Consider the following 23,284-nt stretch of genomic DNA (forward strand, 5'->3'; position numbering starts at 1 on the left):
CCATTCGAAGGATGGAGCCATGAACTGCCAAATGAGCCTGGCCATTGGGAACATTTTGTGTGTTTCCCCTCCAATTTAACACAATAAGCTTCAAATAGGAGGTCCGTTTTCCATCAGATCCGGCACATGAAAAGTGGGCCATAGCACGACACGAATACGATGGGCCAGTCTGATATCGCTATTTTGGTCTGATTCTTCTTTAATTCAAGAGAATGAATATCCAGGGTGATCAAGGTCAACATTTAGTACTATTTTGTTTTGAGAAAAATGGGCCATGGACATAACTCATCTAACATGTCAAAAAAAATCCAAATGTACAACATAGAAAACAAATAGATTAAATTATGTGGCCTTGAATTTGACCTATCGTCAACATATTTATCTTTTTGGTTTCCGAGTTACATTTCAATTCTGGGGTTCACATTTTTTAAATATTGCACACTTAGTTGAAACAATGGAGACTTGGCTAAAGTTGTACAACTTTTGCAGTGTCATGAGAAAAATGAAAACACCCACATCCTCTCCCTATGTCATGGAAAGCACGCATGACTATCATACAATGTTAACGACATGTGTAATTTTCTGAGATGGTTGAAGTGTCGGAACTGAAAAAGGGTATCATAGGCATGCTAGTAGCAGAATGTCGGTTTGGAGGACGGGCTCCAGGGAGGCAAGGAAAGAAAGGTTTGAAAATATTAACTTTTATAGCTCAAAAATTCTGATTTTTTTACACGTACATATAAATGTGTAGTCAGTGGCAGATCCAGGACCCAGGTCGGGGGGGCTTGGGCCCGGGGCGTGAAGGTTAAGCACTTCTTTCACTGTAGCATACTCCCTCCTTTTCGGTTTATAAAGCTCAATTCAAAAATCTCACCAACTAAGGTAGATGATGAGTGATGGAATATTTTTTATAGTTTGCAAAAGCATCCAATTAATGCTCTTATTTTTCTCAAAAAATTATGTTTACCAATGCATTAATTGCAATGCATGCATGCATAAAGTGCATGCATTGGTCAGTTTTCTCTTAATACTTGCATGCAATGATTTAATGCATCTTGAAGTCTGAACATGTGATGCGGAACAACCAAATTGAGCCTTATAAAATGGAAAAACTAAAATTTTAAGATAAGCCCTATAAACCGAAAAGGAGGGAGTATTGGGCATTGTTTCGACACTGTAGCAGAACTGTAGCAGCTTGGGCCTGGGGCTTAGCCTAATCCTGACTCCGCCCCTGTGTGTAGTATATCTGTGTGAAGTTTCGTCAATATACATATTTGTATGTGATGTATAAAAATAGACAAACAAAAATGGGCTTGCTTTTTGTTGTTTTGGGCCGGATTTTGTCTTTAATTTGGGTGGCGTATAATATATTGTACTCCCTCCATTCCTTAGGGCCTGTTCGGAGGCTCCCCAGCTTCTCAAAACTCTAGAAAATCAGCTTCTACTCCTCGCTTCTAGCTTCAGCTAGCGATCCCAGGAGCGTTCGGCTCGATCTGCAGCTTCTCCCGTTGCTGCAGCCCAATTGGGAGGGGATGTGGCCTGTTACGCGTACGTTGGGCCGGCTGGACGCATCCCAATTAGCCGGGTACCGGTTCGAGCGAGGCTAGCGTAACGCTTCGATCGATCCTTTTTCTATTTGACGAGGGGATGCAGCGAAGCGTTTTCTTTAGCGGTGGCAGTTCGCTGTAAATTGAGGGAACTTCACGCTTCACGTTTTGGTGGAGCTGGGCCGGACGTGCTTCTCGTTTTTACACTACGGGAACGAGCAGTTTCGTGAATTCAGCTTCTCGGGCTTCAACCGTTCTGGACAAATTCATCTGGGAAGTTTTGGAAGCGTGGAGCTGGAAGACATTAGAACAGGCCCTTAATATAAGACCTTTTAGCTTTTTCTTGATTCGTATGTATCTAGACACATTTAGTACGTATGTCATTCATTTTAGGGGTCGCGTTATTCGTCACCCTGTGTGAGGAATAGTTATTCTTCACCCCCCTCTATTTTACCATCAATGCACCGTAAATTTACGTTTCATAAATTTTGTCTTATTTTCGACGTAAAAAGAGACCGCAAGAAAATATATAATCATCGTAAAAAAAATTATGTTATGTAAAATTACAAACGTCAAAACATAGTGTAAAATATACATAAACTGCAAATTTTCTTGTCTTATGACCTATATTTTTATTTTCTTATGCCAATTTTTACGTAGTGAATCAACAGGAATGTACTAATTACTTGAATTTCAAATGTAATTTAATTATAAAGTGATCGTAAGATTACCTCAGGTGAAAAATAACTTATTCCGCACCCTGGCTGATGAATAGCATCACTACTCATTTTAGTATGTATATAGTCAATATTTTGAATTACCTAGAAGGTCTTATATTAGAGAACAGAGGGAGTATTATTTAATGAAATTTTACAGGTGCATGGAGAACATCCATATGTACTTGAGACAAAATTCATTTTAAAGGAAATTCAAAATACCATTTCCTGATTATTAAAAAAAACTACGATCCATGGAGCCTAGGTGCGAAAAGGCTCAAAGCGTTGCACTTGCTAGTAGGCACTAATGCATAATGCATGTGGTGCCATGAGGAAGTTATACCCATAGCTTTATATGAGTGATACAATTGCGATCAAATGCTCCTTTCAGACTTGTTATTCATTTTAATTAATTACACCCTCCAACTTAAAAAATTCTTATATTATAAGACGGAGGGAGTAGTATTGATATCTAATTGAGCGACTAGTTTTGTGCAACTAGAATAAAATAGGATAACGCCCTCTTGGAACAAAATTATGACAACAAAAAAGGTACTATCTCGAGACATTTATTTTGAAACCAAGGGAGTGACATACTATAACATATGACATGGACAATGGTGGTATGAAAACTATGAGGCAATGCTAGTCATAGTATATCTATTGGGTCCACCATCTCTATTGTTCTATTTTGTAGTTTATTATCCTTGAGGCTTTGAAGCGAATGAAACTATGCCAATATCCTACTTACACGGACTCTAATCAGCGAGGTAATTCACTAGTTTGTGCACATTACTTTGGGGTTTTTTTCTCAAATATAAAATGGCACGCTTCTAGACATGTTGGAGAAACAACACGAAAAAATTGAAAAAATAAAATCTTTGCTGTACATTTCTCCTTACAAAGGATTCACGAATCACATCACAAGCACTCTAAAACGGTAACAAAAAACTACTAAAATCATCATCAAACTGACGCCTAATCATGCACAATCACCGCCAACACTTCCGGCTCCTGGGCATCTCGCCTCTCCAACCTCTGTGTTTCTCCGGCTTCGATTACCTCCAAGACCTCCCTCAGCACGCGCTCCTCGTCCACCGAGAGCTCCTCCATGGCCTCCTCCAGCTGCGCCACCAGCTCCGGATCAAACACCGCGCGCTCCACGTGCTCTGCGGACTCGGGCGGTGCCGTCGCCACGCTGCCGAACTTGGGCGTGACGTAGGAGCCCGGCGAGAACATCTGCCCGCCGCCGAGCAGCCAGTCCCTCAGGCTGCCGGACTTGCTGAAGTCGAAGCCCGGCGTCGCGCTCAGCTCGCCGAGCTGCCTCGCCCTCGCCCGCCTCTTCGCGCCGCCGGGCGCCTCCCCTAGTTCCGGACCGCTGCTCGCTGTGGCTATCGCGTCTTGCTCCGTGGAGCTGCTCTGCGGCGGCGGCTCCACGGACGCGTCTGGCTCAGGTGCTGGTGCTGGTGCAGGCTCCGCTTTCACCGGCGAGCCGCACCGCGACACCAGCGCGTCGAACTCCTCCAGGGTGCGGAAGCTGACCGCCCTTCCGGCGGCGCCATCGTATGCGCACCGAGGCGACGAAGCTTTGCCGCCGTCTGGTTTCCGATCATCGCCCCGCTCCTCGGCGCCTTCCGGTGCGTTCTCCTCCTCCAGCCCGGCGAGAAGGTCAGACACGTTGATCGTCTCGATCTGCTCGGCGGCGTCGACCTTGCTCGTCCTGGCGGCGGAGCTGGAGGTGCGGAGGAGGGCGAGGAATTGGTCGCCGTTCCTCTTGGAGTTGGAGAGGATGATCTCCTCGACCAGGCTGCTCCTCTGGAGCCCCTGGCCGGCCTTCCCCCGCAGGCTCCCCGACCTGCTCAGCACCTTGGAGGAGATGCACCCCATCGCTCCTCGGTCTCTCGCTCCCAGCAATCAATCAATCTATCTATATATCTCAAGAGTTCCTCCACACGCAGCTGCTCCACAGATGCTCTCTCAGTTCGTTTTGTCTGCGAACCATTACGTATCTTAAGGACGACAGGCTGCCAAATCATATGAAGTTTGTAATAGATAATAAGAACGAGAAGAATTACCCGGGTTCTTGGAAAGATTCTCCCCGTTGCTCTCCTCGATTCTAGCTTGAGTTGCCAAGCGGGGTGGCGATTTGTTGCAGAGTAAGATTAGCGCCGGGGCAGCACATGCAGAGCACCGGGCAAGGATCCGATCATGGCTGACTAATGGCCACCGCAATTAAGTACGGGATGGCCGGAGGGTTCCAAATGGCCGCGGCTGCCGGCTGCGGCTGCCTCTCGTGGGCTTCGAGTCAGCAGAATGGTTTCTTAGTTTAATTCATGGATCAGCAATTGTGATGCCACGGACCTATCCGCGCCACGCCACCAACCCTAGTTTGAACACCAGACGTTTTTTCTTTAATAATGTAACACCAGACTGTGGTAGTGCCGTGGCGAGCCGCAGGAATCAGCCTTGGTTTTGCCGGTTATTAGCAACGATGCCATTATGCATAAACATTGCTTTGCTCTTCATTAGTAAGTGGCATTGTTGGGGTTTATGTCTGAATCATGGGTGGGTGTTGACGCCAGGTACCGGTGCACACCAGATGCCGCCGTCTGGTCATGAGGAGTGGGCTCCGCCAGGAGAAAAGTTTGGGCATGCCGCGGGAGAACGGACGGGAGGGATGGGGAAAAAGTCGTCCGCGTGGCGGGAGCGCCAACTGTGACCGGATATCTGCCGTCCGTTGCTCGTTCGACGGCCCAGGATCTGACGGGGTCGTTGGAGCTCACGCTTCCCCTGCCCACCAACAACCCTGGCCAGGCCACACATACGCGTCGCCACCGTACGTCAATTCAGACCCCAGACATTGCCCGTTGATTGCCGATATCTTTCCACCGCATTATTGCTCTGAAAAATCTTTTGTAATGCCTATTTCACCAAAGAAAACAAAATTAACACGAAAACCTTGCCGGTCCACGAAATCTCGTGGTCAAGGCCAGACAAGCTCAACATTTTCCAAACGGGAGATGACAAGTGAGCACGCCATTGTTGGGGAGCGTAAACACCATCCGTCCACTGCGTAAACTAGTGAGCCATGAACCGTTGGTTAGCTAGCCACGTACATTTGAACGCCTAGGGGTAGCATCCGAGGCAACAATCTCCTCAAATGGAGCGGCCCTTCTCACGGGCTCCAAGAGGGTGGAGTTTGTTCTAGATCGATGATGTCTTCTCTCTTCAGTCTACATTTTGAATGTGAGAGAGGTCTGGCCTACAAGTAGGGTTTGTTTGTGCCATACAAACTTTTAGCACATTTTGAACTAAGCATAGTTTAGGTTCTTTTGTGGTTAAACCAGTAAATTAGGGTTCTAAGTCATAGACTTGGCAGGGGTGCTCCCACATTTCATGTATTTTTGCAAGCATTTCGACGCCAATCTCTTAGTAGTATGGCGTACTCGTCGACTATGTGGTATTGGGTACAGTGTGCATGCACGCGTGTTATGATAGCCGGTGTCTGTACTATGTTTCTCACATAATTTTTCATCCTCATTAGTCTGATTTTATATCATAGTAATGCCTTTTTTGGGGGGTATATCTTAATAGTGCCTAGTCACTATAAACCGCTATAAACGGCATCCACCCACACGCATTCCATATGGACCAGGCCCAGTAGTGCTATAACGGCATTTGCTTCCGCACGTCCCATATGGCTCAGGCCCAGTAGCGCTATAAATGGCATTCACCCCATAAGCCGCACCTACTAGCGCATGCTGGCTCAGACAATTTTTACGTGATATTATTTTTTTTTTGGATTTTTTCCACACAAAAAATATAGTTTCCATTTTCCCCTTGTTTAATTTTATATATTCCATATTTATTTATCTTTATTTGTAGTAACCACATGAGCATTTTTAAACATGTGACATTTTTTTATATCTATATTAATGTAATTTAAAAAGTGTGAAACTGCATGAATATTTTTTAAGACGTGAACATCTTAATTTTTTTTAAAACATTACATTAAAATAATTTTAAATTCTTTAATAATTTGAATTACGTAATGTTAGAAAGTAAGGCCAATTTCTAGAAGTATACAATCTTTTTAAAATATATATATGAACATTTTCTAAAATAAATGACTATATATTTAAAATAAGTAACAAAAACTATATATGTATGAATATTTTAATAACACACTGGAATTTTCAAATTTCAGTTTGTTTAGATTTTTTGAACAAAATTCTAAGCAGAGTAGAAACATATTTGTGTAAACTGGGCCACATGACCATGGCCGATTAAGCCCATGTTAATTGTTGTGGAGCAAATCATCCTGAAATCAGAGTACGCGTCACTTGTTGGGAGTTTTCCTTTTTTTTCGTAGATCTATTTATTCAAAACGTTTTATCTCTTAAATCATGCGTCCAAATCTTTAACCGTTTTCACTGTTGGATTCCTCAGGTCGAGATCTTCAAAACTAGATCTTATGTTGATAGGTTTTGACGAACTTCTTTTTTACCAAAAAAACTGAACGAAAAAACCGACCCGGGAGCACAGGGTTTTTTTTTCGAAGAGGCACGCCCGTGCCTCTCGCAGAAGGTGAAAAGAACAGTAAACACGTTTTTTTCCGTTTCCGAAAGGCACGGACGCGACTCTCACGAAAGCACAAGCGTGCCTCTCGCGGAAGCAAAACCATGCCTCTCGCGAAAGGAAGAAAAATAGATAACGAGTTTTTTTCGTTTTCAAGAGGCGCGACCATGACTCTCGCGAAAGCACAACCGTGCCTCTCGCGGAAGCAAAACTATGCCTCTTGCGGAAGAAAAAAAGACAGAAAACACGTTTTTTTTCTTTTCCGAAAGGCACGGCCGTGACTCTCGCAAAAGCACAGCCGCGCCTCTCGCGGAAGCAAAACCGTGCCTCTTGCAGAAGAAAAAAAAAGCAGAAAACGTGTTTTTTTGTTTCCCAAAGGCACGGCCGTGACTCTTGCGAAAACACAACTGTGCCTCTCGTGGAAGAAAAAAACAGAAAACACGTTTTTTTTCGTTTCCAAAAGGCACCGCCATGACTCTTGCGAAAGCACAACCGTGTCTTTCGGGGAAGCAAAACCATAACTCCCGTGAAAGAAAAAAATGCGTTTTTTTGCGCAACTTTTTTTCATGATAATTTATTTTGACACAAAAGCTAAGGAAGACCGGTACAAAACCGAAACATTGAAAAAACCATTTAAAAACCGAAAAGGCATGCGGAAAAAAATTTCTAAAAGGAACGCCGAGAGCGTGACACAAGGCGAATGACTGAGGGCGTGCTAAGTGACGCTGATCGTTTCGTGGCTTTCGAAGGAGCGCTCGTTAATTAGTTGCTCTCAAATCATCCTCTTTCCAACCAGAAGCGCCTATTTAGCGTCTGATCACACAGCTACAAGCAGGTCATGGGCCTTTAACAGTTTGCACCTGGCTATGCTTGGTCATTTTTCTTTTCTTGCTTGCTAAAGCTAGGAATGCTTAGTCGTACTCAAGCCAGAAATGCTTAACTATTATCCGCGTCCCAGTGCGTAATTGTTCTATTATGGAACAGGGATGAGCTAGTTTTAAAGCCCATGGGAAAGTGGTTGGATCAAATACCTTACCTAGTGGCTAATATTGGAAAGGGGTAGCATTATCCATATCGAATTCATGCTTCAGCCAACTCATTCAAAAAGTCTAAACTGATGGAGATATTGTGTTAGTACGGTCTTGAACTCAAGACCTCTTGGCTCTCATACCATATTGAATCCATGGTCCAATCAACTCATCCAAAAGTTTAAACTGATGGAGACAGACGAGCAATATATTTCAACAACCCATACATGTTACCCATCATACCTGCAAAGGACTTACTTGTGGGCCCTAAAATCAGTAGAACCCAGGTAATTCTCACTCATACCCACTCAAAAATTTCACATACCCACTCGTTTGTCCCAAACATCTCAAAGAAAATCCTAATCTAGCCACAACACACCCTCTAAAAGACCTTACTTGTTGTTTATTGTGCTGAAATGTTGGTTTTTCTATTGAATGTTATTTTTGATTGTGGGTATGGGTTTCCCCGCGGGGATGAAAAACCTAACGGGGACGGGGGCAGGGATGGGCATGGGAAGGTTGTCACATGGACGGGGTTGCGAGTCCAATATTTGGATGGGTAATTCCCATTGCCAGCTTGAGCCTTTACACATAAAACAGTCTGCATTTTGAATGCTCATACAATTTTAAAAAAATGTTCATGAATTTGAGAAAAGTTTGGGAATTGGAAAAAATGTGAATTTGAAAAATGTTAACAAATTGAAAAATATACCTAAATTTAAAAAGTATAGAAATTTTAAAAAGATCATGGATGTATAAAAGTTTGTGAATTTTAAAAGGTTAACTGATTTGAAAAAAAAGATCTAGGATTTTAAAAAATGTTCACCAATTTGTAAAAAAAATGAAAACGAAAAAGACAAAAACAAAAAAGTGGGGAAGAAACACGTAAAACAAAAAAAATCAAACAAAAACCAAAAGAACAGAATGAACCCCCAAATAAAGGGTATGGAAAACCGAAGGAAGCTTCTGGAAAAGGTTCCCAAAACGGTGAAGAAGAGAGAGAGAGATATGGGTCGGCCCGGTTAGAATTGGCGAAGGAGCTGGATGTGGGCCTTTTACCGATAGAATTGGAACCCGCCTCTGCCCTAAAAAGGAGGAAGGGCAACCCACCCAGGTCCGATGATCACTGCATGTTCGGCCAGCAGATGGAAACGGAACCATACCCATCCGTGATCTGCAACTGCGATCGTGCCTCGCCAGAAAGCGATGCGAATCACGCGGGCATGGGCAGTGTATCGTGAAATGCGGCAGCAGCAAGACACTCGATCCAGATCGACATGAGATCATCCGTCTGACATCTGATCCCCTGCACTATGTCTTTCGGCGTCCTCGCGGCATTGATGATTTGTTCGACGAGAAAACACAAGATCTACTACTAGCAGGTAAAAAAAACAACGGTTCCTTCTTCTTTTTTGCATCATATTCTCAAAATAAATACACATTGTCTGCCAGTAGCCTGCTTGATGGATCGCCATCAAGGAGGGTAACCTGAACATGTTCTTGTACCACCGGACAAACTGTTAGCACCTGAAAGTGTCCACCGGACAAACTGTTCCCTAATCTGGCTGAGATGTTGACGAACTGTTCCCTGATCACAAAGAAAGTGTCAGTAGTTAAGAAATGGGGTTGGAACCGACTGAAGTGATTGGGCTTGCAAAATTCATTGGCCTGCTTTAATCAGTAATTATGTGCCCCACGCGAGGTAAGGTGGCCCGGCGTCTTACTACTACTAGCTCTAATTTCCTTACTTTAATGGGTAATTATAGTAGGGTTGTAGTACTCCTGGTCGACACTTTATAAGATAGTCTAGGCTTGGTGGTACTGAGTTGCATCTGGTGTCCTAGCTTAGTTAGTTCTCACTAGCTTGGACTTTGGAGACAGGTGACCAGTCACCTGTGATGGGGGGCTTGATTGATTGAACCTTTCATGTGATGCAACAAAAAGGATTGTTTCTAAAATGTGATAAGGACATACACAAATGCTACAAGAGTTTAGTTTTTTTTTCATTTGGGACAATAACAATCGTCCAATTAAACTAATTTCAACTGGCCGAAAAATGTGACGACCGTTGCCAATTGCTATTTGGGTCACAGTGCGATGGGAAGCAAAATATCAGGCCAGTGATGTGGTGATGTGCATTGTATATGTCTGTCTGATGCAGCCATGTTCAATTACATAGGGGAGCTTGTTGTTAGGGCCTACTCTCTTGGACTGTCACTGAACTAATCATTGATCCATATGCTTTCTTCCTGCACACGAGAGCGTGCCTGCCCATGGACACATGGTCTGTACCCATACTGTTGAAGTAGGAGTAGAAGCTATGCTAAGCTGCTAAACAACAAACATACTCTAGTAGAAAACGTACATGCAGATGCATTGTGGCATCGTAGAAGACGCACATGCAGCGTGGAATCGTACATCAGCCCATAACTAAACCGACGCGCTTTAAGATTGGAGCCCACTGTATTTTGCAGGGGAAAAAGTGAAAACAAACTACTTGTGAACTAGTGCGATCTTGATTTTAGCTAATTACATTAATCATCAGAAGCATATTTTTAACAAATTGACCTCCACCATGGAGAAAATTCTTTCTTCCACGCGCTACACATACACTTCTAACATAAATTTTTGTAGAAGATAGAGATACTATCAAATTAAAAAATAATCTATTTAATTTATGGTATTTAGGGTGTGTGTGTGTGGTGGGGTGGGGTGGGGGTGTGTTGGGGCGGGGGGGGGGGGGGGGAGGGGGTAATCCTGGCCAAGGACAACTTGTTTATCATCGGTGCGGGGTGCAGGGTGGCCCCAATCTACAAGTGGAGGTCATAGTTTTCCAATGTTGGGGCATTAGGGCACCTTCAATGCAAACTCTCAAACCGCCTCCATTCATCTGGATCGCGTGCTCCGGACATGGCTTGCCATCCAACACGGGACTGCATCCGTCCGCGGGCTGGTCCGGGAGTCTTTTTTCCCTCGCAAACCAGAAGCAAACCGGGGGAGGGGGCTTTGCGTGAGGCCGAACCACTGCCACGCAAGCATCTGACAACTCTGGCCCACCCAAAACCTCTCTTTCTCGCCCGCGCCCTTTCCCACCAAAGCGTTAGCGCCACAATCATGTCTTCCCAGAGCGGGCGCGACCACTCACTGGAGCCGACGTTCAAGTGGCACGCTTTCTCTTCGCATTGAAATGGCATCCGTCTGCCCGCCTACCTCCATTAAACCAGCACGTGTATCAAGGAACTTATTCCAGCGCCCAGAGCGCCACACATCCGTCCCTGTGCCGGTCGGCATTAAACACCTCGCCGGTTGATGCCTCGCATCCACCCGGTATTAAAACGTGGCCAGGCGTCGGGCAAGAACCACACCAGCGCTCTCCATCTCCTCCTTGCACCACACCTGCCATGGCCTCCAGCTCCAAAGCTCTGTGGGACGGCCTCTCCTGCAAGAAGAAGAAGGAGCTCCCTGGCACTACAGTCGGCTAGGTGGCGTGGTGAGCCCGGCAAGCACTTCAGAGCCGGCGATACCGTCGGCACCAGTCCGTCCAGGCGGGCCAATGCCGTTTACCAGCAAAATCCACCGTGAGAGATTGCGGCAACGTGTCCAGCAAGCGGAGACAGAAGCGATGTTTGCGGAGGTCGACACGGCGGCGGAGGAATTTGACTGGGTCACCGACGTCGATATAGCCAACTCCGCGTCGGTCACGCCCGCGCCGCCGGCAACACCGATAAAAAGTAGACTATGGGAGGTCGCCGTCGCTAGTATCCCACGAAGGCCACCACTTATGCCTTGTCAGCCTCTTGCCCGCTAGCGGGGACGTAGGACACAACGATTGTCTTCCCCAGGCGCAAAAACCACCCCTGATCCGTGCTTTACGGAAACGGAGGCTACTCTCCCGCTCCCGCTGAATCATATCCCTCTAGGGCTCTGGGCGGTGCGGCGAGCTTAATGCCGGACATAGGGAAGACATGTCATGGAAAACGGATCCAGCAGAGCTGACGATAGACTAGGTTAGAATAGCATAGCCTAGTCCGCTATTGTTTGGTTGAAATATGTTTGAAATGTAAATGTTTTCGTCCGGTTTATATGAAAATTATCCGATTTGCACAAAATTTGTTCGGTTTGTTGAGATCCGCCTTGAAATCTATGTGGCTACAGTTGGATGGCCGGCTTCCACATCAGTGTTCGCGGACTCTCCCCTAGTCCGCGTTCGCATGTCGTATCTGGTTTGGGTTCATCATTGGAGATGCTCTTAGATAGGTCTCCAATTGTTCGTCACTTTGGCCCTTCTAGCGGTGGTTGCAGCGATGTTCAATAATGGTTCTTCCGCCATCTACATGGCCACGGCGGTTCCTCCGCCTTCTTTTATGGCCATGGCGATGGCCAAGGAGGAGGTCGTCGAGGTCGCCAAGAAGGGCAAGTCCGTAGAGGAGGTTCACGACGACGATAATGCTTATTCTTGGACCATCCCTACCCGGTACAAAGGATTGTTGTTGAAACCTAGAGTGGTGACCTATGGCCCTCAGGAGAAGTACAAGAGGGCTTGACTCGTTTGAGAAAGTAGTTTATGTCCCATTGTGTCATTTATGTTAAGTTTATGTCATGTTCGTTCGTGTCACTAAATTATTATTACTTTGCCTCTTAATCATGTTTAGTATTATGCACGAGCTTGTGAGTGTCATTGTATTTGAAACGAAGTTTAAACGGTGTTTTGTATGCAAAAAGAATGTGACAAGTAGCAGAGAACTTTTTTAGAAATTAAATTTAGGGGATAGGTTAGCTTTCAACGTCCCAATACACAAATTTTCCGGGAGGCTCCCAATAACTATTTCTTTTTTTTTCGCGAATACGCAAAGCTTGCGTATCATTGCATTGATAGAAGAAGTTAGAATGATTATAGAAGGTGGTACAACACATGACACAAACACAAGGGGTGTGAATATGGTGCCCGAAGCGAGGAGATGTAAGATGCACGACCCAAACAAAGAAGAACACGGCTAAACTCGCCGACCAGAGAAGCAAACCAATCTACAACTAGACGACCAAAACTTCGAAGCCGACATCGAGGACGCCGCGAGCAACCAAGACAACGCCTTCATGAAGGAGAACGACACTGAGACGCCGTCGTCGTACGATCCAGAAACCCAGACCTAGGGTTTCCCCTAATGCTCGAAGAGGGGCACGAAACGACCATGACACGCCTCTAGGAAGGGAACGACACCCACGGGTGTCGCCGCTGCCAGCACAAGATGCAGGGCTTTCACCCTGGACAATTCCAAGCAATCCCAAGCCGTCGGAATACGAGTTGAAGAGGAGGTCGTCGAGTGTAGGCCGGTGTTGCGACTGCAGGAAGGGGGGCCACGTGCGGTCCCAAAGGAGGCACCGTGCATCGCTGGGCGCGCGAACTTCAAAGGAGAACGAGGATGTGTGGATGCGTGGCTGCGCGGACTGAGAGGAAGTGGGGATGGGACGGTGACCGAAGCCCCGGACAAGCCAGGATCTGGAAAGAGCGCAGATCCGGGCCACCGGGACCGGAGCAGCAGGGCGCCGGCGGGCCCAGGGAACTGGAAGGGGACGTAGCTCCCGGAGCATGCCGGTGACGAAGATGCACCGGGATGGATGGTCAACCAAGACACCGCGGGGTGATGATGGTGCGGATATGCCGAGGAGCCAAAGAGCCAAGAGAGCCGGAAAGAGCGCAACTTTCGAGGCTCGTCGGGTCCGAAGCCACGTCGGCCGACAATGCACGCAGGAAAGGGACGCAGGTCCATGGCCGCTGGGCCGAAGCCGCCCCTGCGGGGGGATGGGGGCGAGGTGGAGGTGTCGAAGTGGACTCGTGCGCAGCCAAACCCACAACCGGCGTGCCACAGGAGGCAGACGCTGACCGCACAACCGCAGCCAGCAGCCCTCCATGGTCGCCTCCCGAGAAGGCGGACCTGAAACTCGGGAGGGGGGGGGGTCGGAGCAGGGTGAGCCGCATCTAGCAGGGCCCCGCCAAGGCCGGCTAGCTGGAGCGCCGCAGCTACCCGGAGAGGACGTCCAGATCATGTCAAGGCAGACAGGGCACCACCGGTGATGAGGGATGCGGCCGCAACAGTCTACCCGCGCCGTCAGCGAATATGGTAGGCCAGGGGAGGCCGGCACCGCCGCCGCCGACTCAGATCTGGCGCAAGAGGGGGAGGGCGGTGGGAGGAGGAGGGACAGCCCCGCCGCCGCCATCCGACGGCTGGGTTCCCCCCGAGTCGCCCGGCTTGGGCGACGTGGGGGTCGGGAAACTCCTTGGTGCGAGTCGCCACCTCTCTACCCCCCTCCCTCCCTCTCTCCGCCGAGGTTTAGGCAATGTGGGCATTACGTTGTTACTTGTTTTGATCATTGTGTTTGGTGAGCCATTGTGCTTTGTATGTTGAAATAATGATGAACTGTTTGTGAACTGTTGCGCTCACCGGAGGCCAAAAGCAATAAATTTTGTTCTTAAGAAAAACGAGCCTTGGGAGGTTTGAGAAAAATTCCGTTCAACTATTGAGGACGTCTCTAGATAAATGATACTGTAGTATGTGATGTGGAGCATATTCCTTATTTTTTGACGAACAAATGCACGATCAGGCCCCTGCGCATGATTCATGATATGTGCTGTTCATCCTTTACTAGAGCTCTGCCTCTGAGAGTACTCTTAACCTGAACCGTAACGCCGGACAGTTTACTGTTCTGACGGCTCATTTATACTGCAGGCAGTAGAAAAGCGCTTTACCAGTTTCGGTTTGGTTGAGATCTTGAGTACAGTAATAATAAGTGTATTTACTTAGCCCAGCAGGTACTCTTTTGTAAAGAACGATTTGAGTTTTGAAGTCGAGCCCATGCGTCCCGCTCGAAGGAACCAACTAACCTCATCTATTTCGAGATTCCCGCCGCCAGCCAAGGGAAGCCCTGGAAAGAAAATACTACTCGTAGAAACGGAGATGCCATCCACCCATCATCGCCGTCGGTCAACATGTGAGTCACCTATCTTCACCCTGGAAAGGAGCCGGAGAGAATCAAATCATCAATGGCCACACCACCGGCCTGCCTGCCTGCCACATCTGCCCTCCCACATGTGCTAGAGAGAGAGAGAGAGAAGAGCGTCTTGTGTGCGTGCTTTGTTCACTTGTGCGCGTGGAGGGGGGGAAAGGTCTCTTCTGCTTTGCAATACCCTAGTCTGGAGAGAGAAAGAGTATTTGTTTCCTGGTGCGATGGTAGGATTTGATTTGAATGCAGCTGCAGTTGGGCTTGGACTGGTCTCTCTCTCTCTTGGGTCCAGATTTCCATGCCACAACAGGCTGAGGCCATGCCATGCCTGCACCATTTCGCGTCTTCTTGCGCTCTATCCACTGCCGGATCTCCCCACCTCCCCCAGCCGAGCAGTACTCCATTGGTACTCCAGGTCTAGGGTTTCTCATAGGCATTTCACTGGACTAATCTGGATTAGTGGAGTAGTTTAGCACCGCGGCCATAGCTAAGCTTGGGACAGTGTAAAATAAACAGTGAGGGGGGCGCCACCCAGAGCACATAAAACAAGGGATCAGGCGGGCAGATGCCACTGTTCAATGGCCCAGCCAAACCAGCACCAGTATAATAATCTCTCCCAGGCACAGCTCCAGATGAGAATCACGCTTGCTTTGCCGCATCCAGTGCTGTACATGGTCAAAACTCCTAGCAGGAGGAGCACCAGCAGCTGGCTGCGATCTTGAAATTGGACGGACAGGATAGGATGGCTTGGGAGTATTTCTCGCCATGGGAAATGGCGCTGGCCTTTGTGCTGTGTGGCAGTGGCACTGGTAGTACTGGTGCTACTACAGTACTAGGAGACACTAGTAGCTCCACGTTTGCCTGCGCCTTTTGATGCCACATTTGGTTCCCGGTTTATTTTAGGGGTTGGTGGTCATCTCAAGAGAGGACCCCGAGCTGAGGCTGTACTTTCTTGGCACCAATGGGCCGCTCCTCCTCCTAGTCCTAGTCCTAGTCCTAGGACAAAGATCACGGAGGGAGGGAGCATAGTTATTACGCCCATCCATTCGATGGTGCCCGAGTCGGAAAGCTAGGACTTTTTTCAAATCCGGCTCCAGGCCCCGCTGCCATTTTTGGTCCTCCAAGCTTCAGTTCAGCAAGTGCTATGCTCTGAAGAGAGGGGGGAAGAAGAATATCACCACTTCTCCTTCTGTGGTAGCATTGGCATTGGATTCTCCTTGAAGGATACCTCAGTACATCAGTAAGTTCTTTTTTTTTTGCTTGACTTGCTTCTTCAAGCTCTCGCTTCCTTAACACGTTTTTGGATGGAATAAGTGCGGAATCTACAGATTGCCGCAGGTTGGTTGCTGGAACAGTGGTTTTGTGTTGTTTTTTCGAATGAGATGTGACCAAATGCTTTCTCTTTCTGGCTCTTATGAGGAAGAATCTGTGCTTATCACTCCTCCTTTTCTTTTGAATCTTTGGTAGGGACATGAGGAGCTCCAGATCATGCCGCGCTTTCCAGCAGAACCACCGAGCTTTGTTGTGATTTGGTAGCCATGGAGATGGAGGAGCAGAAGGAGGCCCCGGGCTTCCTTGAGGTGCCCAAGGACATCCCCGTCGCCACCAAGCCCCTCACCATCAGGACCAATGCCGGGTACGGCAGCAGCTCCGACCGGTCCAACCCCATCTCGCCGGCCATCTCCTTCACCCCGCACCTCTACTCGCCGTCGCCGCCGTCCTCCGCCTTCGTGTCGGCGCTGCAGTCCCCGTACATCTCGCCCCGGGTCCTCGACCCGCCGGAGCCGCCGGCGCAGCAGCCGCACCGGCAGCTGCATCAAGAAAGCAAGGCCTCCAGCGTCACCACCACCACGGCGCAGTCGCCGGCGTCCTGCTCCAACGGGTCGCAGTCCGAGGACACCGACGCGCCGAGCGCGTCCCGCACGCCGCCGTCCGAGCGGTACGACTCCAGCGGCATCGACCCGGCCAAGATTTCAGACGGCGGCGGAGGCGGCTGTGGCGGCGCGCCGCCGCGCGTGTCCTTCTCGTTCCCCGTGCCGCGGGTGTCCTTCACCAGGGGCCCCGTGGCGTCGCCGTCGTCCAACGCCAAGCTCCGGAGCTGCGACGTGTACATCGGCTACCACAACAACGGCAACCTCGGCAGGTTCTGCAAGTGGCTCAAGGCGGAGCTGGAGCTGCAGGGCATCGCCTCCTTCGTGGCTGACCGGGCGAAGTACTCCGACGCGCAGATTCACGAGATTGCTGACCGGATTATTTGCTCCGTAGCATTCGGCGTCGTGGTGGTCACCATGTCAAGCTTCCTCAACCCCTTCAGCCTCGAGGAGATCAGGTTCTTTGCTCAGAAGAAGAACCTCATCCCTATACTGTTCGACACCGAGCCGTCGGAGATTGCCGGGCTGTTTGATGGCAAATTGGAGGACAAGGAAGGGAAGGAAGCATTCGAAGGGCTGATGCGGTGCCACGAGTTCAAGCTCGAGGCGAATGAGACCAATTGGAGAAGCTGCGTGTCAAAGACAGTCGGTCTGCTGCAGTCCAAGCTTGGCAGGAAGAACATTGCTGAGAAGGAGAGTGAGGGGTCCGGAGGCATACCCTTCCCACGTAACCGGCATTTCGTCGGAAGGGAGAAAGAGCTGAGTGAAATCGAGGGGATATTCTTTGGATCGTCGGTGGATATCCAGGAAGTGTTGGACTGCTCAAGGGGCTCCACTACAAATGAAAGATCCAGCGGCGTGTCTGACGGCTTTGCCGACGAGGAGAGCGACACGGTGAGGACGTCTAATGCCAAGTACATCAGTTTGGAAATGCGCAAATGCAAGGAGCCGACATTGGAGGCCTGGATCGATCCGGTGATCGAGCTGTCGTCGGGGAAAGGTAGAAGCCTTCAGAAGCAGAGATCAAAGCACAGGAGGTCAAGGTTCCGGTGCAACAGCAAGGGCTGCGGCGGTGCCAGTGTGGTCTGCATCAATGGCTCCTCCGGCATTGGCAAGACAGAGCTGGCATTGGAGTTTGCTTACCGGTACTCCCAGCGGTACAAGATGGTGCTGTGGATTGGAGGGGAGGCTCGGTACATGAGGCAGAACATACTCAACTTATCCATGAGCTTGGGATTGGATATCAGTGCTGAGGCTGAGAAGGAGAGGGGCAGGATTAGGAGCTTTGAGGAGCAGGAGATCGATGCATTCCAGAGGGTAAAGCGGGAGCTGTTCCGGGATGTGCCCTACTTGCTTATCATTGACAACCTTGAAAACGAGAGGGATTGGTGGGAAGGCAAGGACCTCCATGACTTCATCCCAAGGAACACCGGAGCGACGAATGTCATTATCACCACGCGGTTGCCACGCGTGATGAATCTTGAGCCGATGCAGCTGCCACAGCTCTCATACATTGATGCGATGATCTTGGTGAAGGGTAAGCTTAAGAATGACTATCCAGCCGACGAAACAGAAGTACTCAGGAAGCTGGACGAGCGGTTGGGCAGGCTGAGCTTTGGTCTGTCGGTCGTCGGTTCACTGCTCTCCGAGCTCATGATCGCTCCTTCCACTCTGTTTGAGGCTGTTGAGAGAATATCATTGAACGAGAACTTGTTCCCCCATGATGCCAACGACGACGGCTTCTGCCGTAACAATTCCTTCCTGATAAAGGTGCTGGTCTTCTGTTTTGCCTTGATGGACCGAGCGAAAGGAGGACACCTGACATCGAAAATGATCATCGCCGGTTCTTGGCTGGCTCCTGCACCCGTGTCGTCTACGCTGTTGGCCGCCACGGCGAGCAAGCTACCGATGAAAGGCAGCATTCACCTCTGGGGTGAGTCCCTGAAGACTGCATTTCTATGTGGCACACATTGCTTTCTTGCTCCTAACGGCCGAAAAGCTGAGGTGGAGTCAGCACTCTTGCTTGTTAAGCTCGGGCTGGCAAGAAAGGCGACCCGGCATCCTGGTTGCTGGATCCAGTTCCACCCGATCACGCAGCTCTTCGGCAAGATCAGGGGAGGCTTGGCGCCGACCACCGCAGCCGTGAACGGGGTGATGAGGGCCGGCAACCCCTCGTCGTACTCAGACCACCTGTGGGCTAGTGCATTCCTTGTGTTTGGCTTCAAGTCTGAGCCACCTGCCGTTCAGCTCAAGGCGGTGGACATGGTGCTCTTCATAAGGAAGACGGCCCTGCCCCTGGCGATCGAGTCCTTCATGACCTTCTCGCGGTGCGGCTCGGCCCTGGAGCTGCTCAAGGTGTGCACCAACATCCTGGAGGAGGTGGAGAAGTCCTACACGTCGCGGATGCAGGACTGGAACCGCGGCTCGCTGTCCTGGAGGAAGAAGCTGCAGCCGAACCACCGCGTCGACGAGTTCATCTGGCAGGAGGTGACGCTGCTCAAGGCGACGCTGCTCGAGACGAGGGCAAAGCTCCTGCTCCGGGGCGGGCTGTTCGACACCGGCGAGGAGCTGTGCCGGACCTGCATCAGCATCCGGACGGTGATGCTCGGGCATGGCGACGCCCAGACGGTGGCCGCTCAGGAGACGCTGGCGAAGCTGGTCAGATACAGGAGCAAGGTATGAGATGACATCCAAAAACCCTTGCGAGCTGTTCTAGTTTGCAGCCCTTATTAGAAGGGTTTCCAGGAATTTTCATTTCTCCCGGTTTCTGAGGCTCCGATGTGATGCCAGCCACAGTTTTGTCAGTGATCTGTGCAATATCCAAGCTTCATGATGATGCCACGTGTAACCTGAGTTGTTATGTACAGTACAGTTCAGTTCAGTTGCTATTTGAAATACTTATGTTATTATCTTCTTATTACTTTCGTTCTTTCCGAGATTAAACTTCCACTTTAGACATGAAAATGTGGTCTTCTTTTCTTGAAGATGTTAGATCAATTGAAAGTGCTTTCTCTTATGCTTTCTCAGAAAGAAACTGTGTCGTCCATGGTCCAATCTCGTTTGTTTGCAAGAGTGCAGCTAGTTAGTTTGCATGAAGTATGAACATTCTTGTCGGCTGAGATGCAACTATGTCATATGTGGTGTTGCTGCCCGGCTTTTGAGGCGAGATTTGTCGGGTAAAAATGGTAACGTCTGAAGGCCCCTTCCAATGCTCCACCTTATACATGTGCTAAACTTTTCACGTAGATAAAAAATCTGATGTGGTAAGTTATTTAAGAGGAGAGAAATGGGTGTGGTGACCCCAGGAAGAACCAATGCTAAGCGCGCGTGAATCTAGGCAAACATCTAAAAAAAGGGAACCCACCAATACATGAAGAGGTTTAGTTGCTAAATCATTAAATGAAGCAAGCTTAGCAACCATAAGCTAAGCATCTATGCATTGGGAAGTATAGTTGCTAAGCTATTTAATGTGCTTAGCACCTCATCTAAGTACCCATGCATTGGCAGCAGTCTAAGCAGCTTCGAGATCTTTTTTCCCGTATGATGTTTTACTCAACAATTCCTTTGCTGTAAAGCAGTTGTTTGACTGAAACAAAGTGGTAGCATCTGTTGCCGTCTTCTTTGCTTAAAGTTGAGTGCATTTTGTTTGCGACAGTGACCACCCACGGTTGTGTGGATTCGCCACCGAAATCTCTAGTGCTCACGCAAGTCAAGCTCTGCTGTCCGATCTTTTGAAGACGAACAGCACTTGCATCTCATTAGCAGTAGGGAGTATCTTCTTAGGGCATTTCTAACCGATCCCTTATCTAGTGTTAGAGGCGCGCCTAACCAATCCTCAATCCGTCATAAGGGAGTATAGCGTCAACCTTTTTCCTAAACTCAGCCGCGCCTCTCCCTCGCGTCGCCCCCCGCCCCTACATTTTTGCCGGCGCGCCTCCCGGCGACCACTCGCCGGCCCCGCCGCTACCTCGTTGCCTTCTTGGTCCCCGCCGCCCTTCTGCCCGATGTTAAGCCTGTTCAGCCTCCGTCGCCGTCGCCGGAATCAAGGTGAAACGCCACCGCCGTCGCCATATAGCTGATTCATCGGATTGCTTCGAAGCTTCTTCATTTTCTGTCGGCTGCCGCATCTCACCTTGCTTGCACACCGCTGAAGGTCATTCGCACGTGTTGCCGCCTGCTGGTTTGGTCTAAACGGCACCGGCCGGCCGGTGCACCACCACCACACCGCAAGTGTTCCAGGAATTGCAGTAGGTGAGTTTTTTTGTTTCTTTTTTAACCGAAAAGTTTGGATCGAATCTAACCGTTTGAATTGTAGATGAAGAGGTTGAGGGATATGGTCTTGGAGGACTCGTCATCATCCGAAAAGGAAGAAGAAAATGATGTTATTGACACCGTTTTAAGCATGATTTTCAATAAGCATGATTTTCAATGATGATGTTCGGCGGCCTAGGAGAGGATCACAGTTTGACCGCATACACATCACCATGATAGAGCGGACTGTCATGCCAAGATCATGAGAGACTACTTTGATCCAAAGCCAACCTATCCGGAGGAGTACTTTCGCCGACAATTTCGGATGCATGCAAGTCTTTTTCTGACCATTGCAAAAGTCGCAGAGAGATATGATTACCAGTTCAAGCTCCGAGAAATGCATGTGATGACATAAGTGCAAGCCCTCTGATGAAGTGCATGCGGCTGTTCGAGTCTTGGCATATGGGTGTTCGGCCAATGCAATTGATGACTATGTCCGCATTGATGAAGACACAATCTTGGAGGCTGTTCGAAGGTTCACTAAAGCAATGATCGATGTCTTTGGCCCGGGGTACTTGAGAGCACCAACCGATGAAGACACCTAGAGGTTGATGACTGAGAGTGAAGCAAGAGGATGGCAAGAGTATGTTTAGTTTCTATTTGTGTGCTAATATGTAGTTGCAATGTATACTAGAATTGCAAAGTTTAGAAAAAAAATAAAAATTTAATCCGTTCGGAGATTGGCTAGGTCCGGCCAAAACTTAGTGGAGTAAATATACTCTGCTAAGGGTTTACTCCACCTGATACTCCACTATTTTTAAGGGATTGATTAGAAATGCCCTTACAGCAGGTCAGTATTTTAAATTCAGACCATTCGGCGCGCTATATGGATTATTATCGAGGAGAGCTGATTAAATATCCCATTGGCAAATTTCAATGCTGCTTTCAACATAAATTTGGAACATAAAGTAGCCCTTGAAAATAAACTTGCAACTGATTATATGGATTTGTTCGCACACGAACATGTCACCGTGTACCCTCGACGCCGGGGTGATGCACCACAACTCACTTCGAATGAGACTCGGCAGGAAACGCGATGCGCAAGCAATCCGACAGACGCTTTTGTAGACCCAAACACCACACGCCTGAGAGGGACCCCGTCAGGCGCGCGACAACTATGGGATTCCCTAAGTAGACCTTGGTCGCCCCACGAAGAGAACATAAAGCAGCCCTTGAAAATAAACTTTGAGCCGATTGTATGGATTAAACTGTGTTAAAACCCACTCTTTATTTAGGACTCTCAAGGGACATGGCCTTGGAAGTGAGTCGGACCCATGCTAAACCCAACGCGATGATCATTTCATCCTCCTCCCCCACCCCTTAAATTCTCTATTTCATCAATGTTCTCTCCGTTATAAGTTTATTCGGCCCTGTTTGTTTGGGCTTTTACTTCTGCACCTATTTAGGAGGCCTTTCAAATAGGGCCTTAACAAATAATGTTACCGTGTGTCTAATGCTGATGACAAATGCACGTGGTAGGTGCTAAATGGTGCACAAAATCAATGATCATGAAAAGTTGATACAACTGGTTATCATTTATTATACTCATCCATATCAACAAGAAGTATCACAAAACATAGTTGTAAGTAAAACATGTGTGTTCTTTTGTACTCAATGTGTTTATCTTATATATCTATGATTTTAGTGCATGGAACTTTTCCCCCTACTATGCCACTATTTTTTTCCAGCAGAACCACAATCAGTCCATTATTATTTTTAGAAAATTGATCATTATATTAAGAAATGTTCAAAGCCAAATCAATGGCTACCAGACTGCATGATAAGAACACCAATTGGTCATATACGTCTTGGGGGGGGGGTTTGTAAACCATCTGCGCACAAAAATTGTTAGGTGAAAGTGTAACTATCCCTGGGTGGTTTTGGTAATTCCTAACAACATATAGCTCATTGAACTAATGCTCTTTCAAGATGATTATTTCAGAAAGTTCAATGATTGGCATGGCTTGGACTAGGAATGTGGACCCCTCAAAATGCTAAGGACACATGTTGGCCAAAACTCAAGACTCTACATTTTCATTTTGGCGATCCAAGATCACATTGAGTCCATAGAAAAAGTCAATACTATTAAAAGGGGATGAGATGTTGCTTAATGGCTTGCTTGATCAAAATGCTTAGTGATATGCTCCAAAAGCCCTCAACCACTTTCTCATATCCACATATGTTCCAAACCAAAAGTTAAACTCGGCCCCACCGATTTGATCTATCCGACGCCA

General features: G+C 48.2%; 2 protein-coding genes across 2 annotated transcripts; one reads left to right on the top strand and one right to left on the bottom strand.

The window, feature by feature from the left end:
* Positions 1–3,127: 3,127 nt before the first annotated feature.
* LOC125520262 (uncharacterized) lies at positions 3,128–4,658 on the bottom strand. The gene is made up of 2 exons (XM_048685125.2): positions 4,339–4,658; positions 3,128–4,254 (listed from the first exon to the last, which is right to left on the bottom strand). The coding sequence occupies exon 2, from the start codon at positions 4,148–4,150 to the stop codon at positions 3,242–3,244; it is 909 nt and encodes a 302-aa protein (XP_048541082.2). The 5' UTR covers positions 4,151–4,254; positions 4,339–4,658; the 3' UTR covers positions 3,128–3,241.
* Positions 4,659–15,661: 11,003 nt separating this feature from the next.
* On the top strand, positions 15,662–19,660 carry LOC125521206 (P-loop containing nucleoside triphosphate hydrolases superfamily protein). Its single transcript, XM_048686265.2, has 2 exons — positions 15,662–16,108; positions 16,336–19,660. The coding sequence occupies exon 2, from the start codon at positions 16,407–16,409 to the stop codon at positions 19,419–19,421; it is 3,015 nt and encodes a 1,004-aa protein (XP_048542222.2). The 5' UTR covers positions 15,662–16,108; positions 16,336–16,406; the 3' UTR covers positions 19,422–19,660.
* The last annotated feature ends 3,624 nt before the right edge of the window (positions 19,661–23,284 follow it).

Source organism: Triticum urartu, chromosome 7A, assembly GCF_056163025.1.
Source record: "Triticum urartu cultivar PI428250 chromosome 7A, HENAU_Tu73, whole genome shotgun sequence".
Lineage (NCBI taxonomy): Eukaryota > Viridiplantae > Streptophyta > Magnoliopsida > Poales > Poaceae > Triticum > Triticum urartu.

Excerpts from the sequence above, each read along its gene's own strand:
- LOC125520262 (XM_048685125.2), bottom strand. The coding sequence starts at position 4,150 with ATGGGGTGCATCTCCTCCAAGGTGCTGAGCAGGTCGGGGAGCCTGCGG.
- LOC125521206 (XM_048686265.2), top strand. The coding sequence starts at position 16,407 with ATGGAGATGGAGGAGCAGAAGGAGGCCCCGGGCTTCCTTGAGGTGCCC.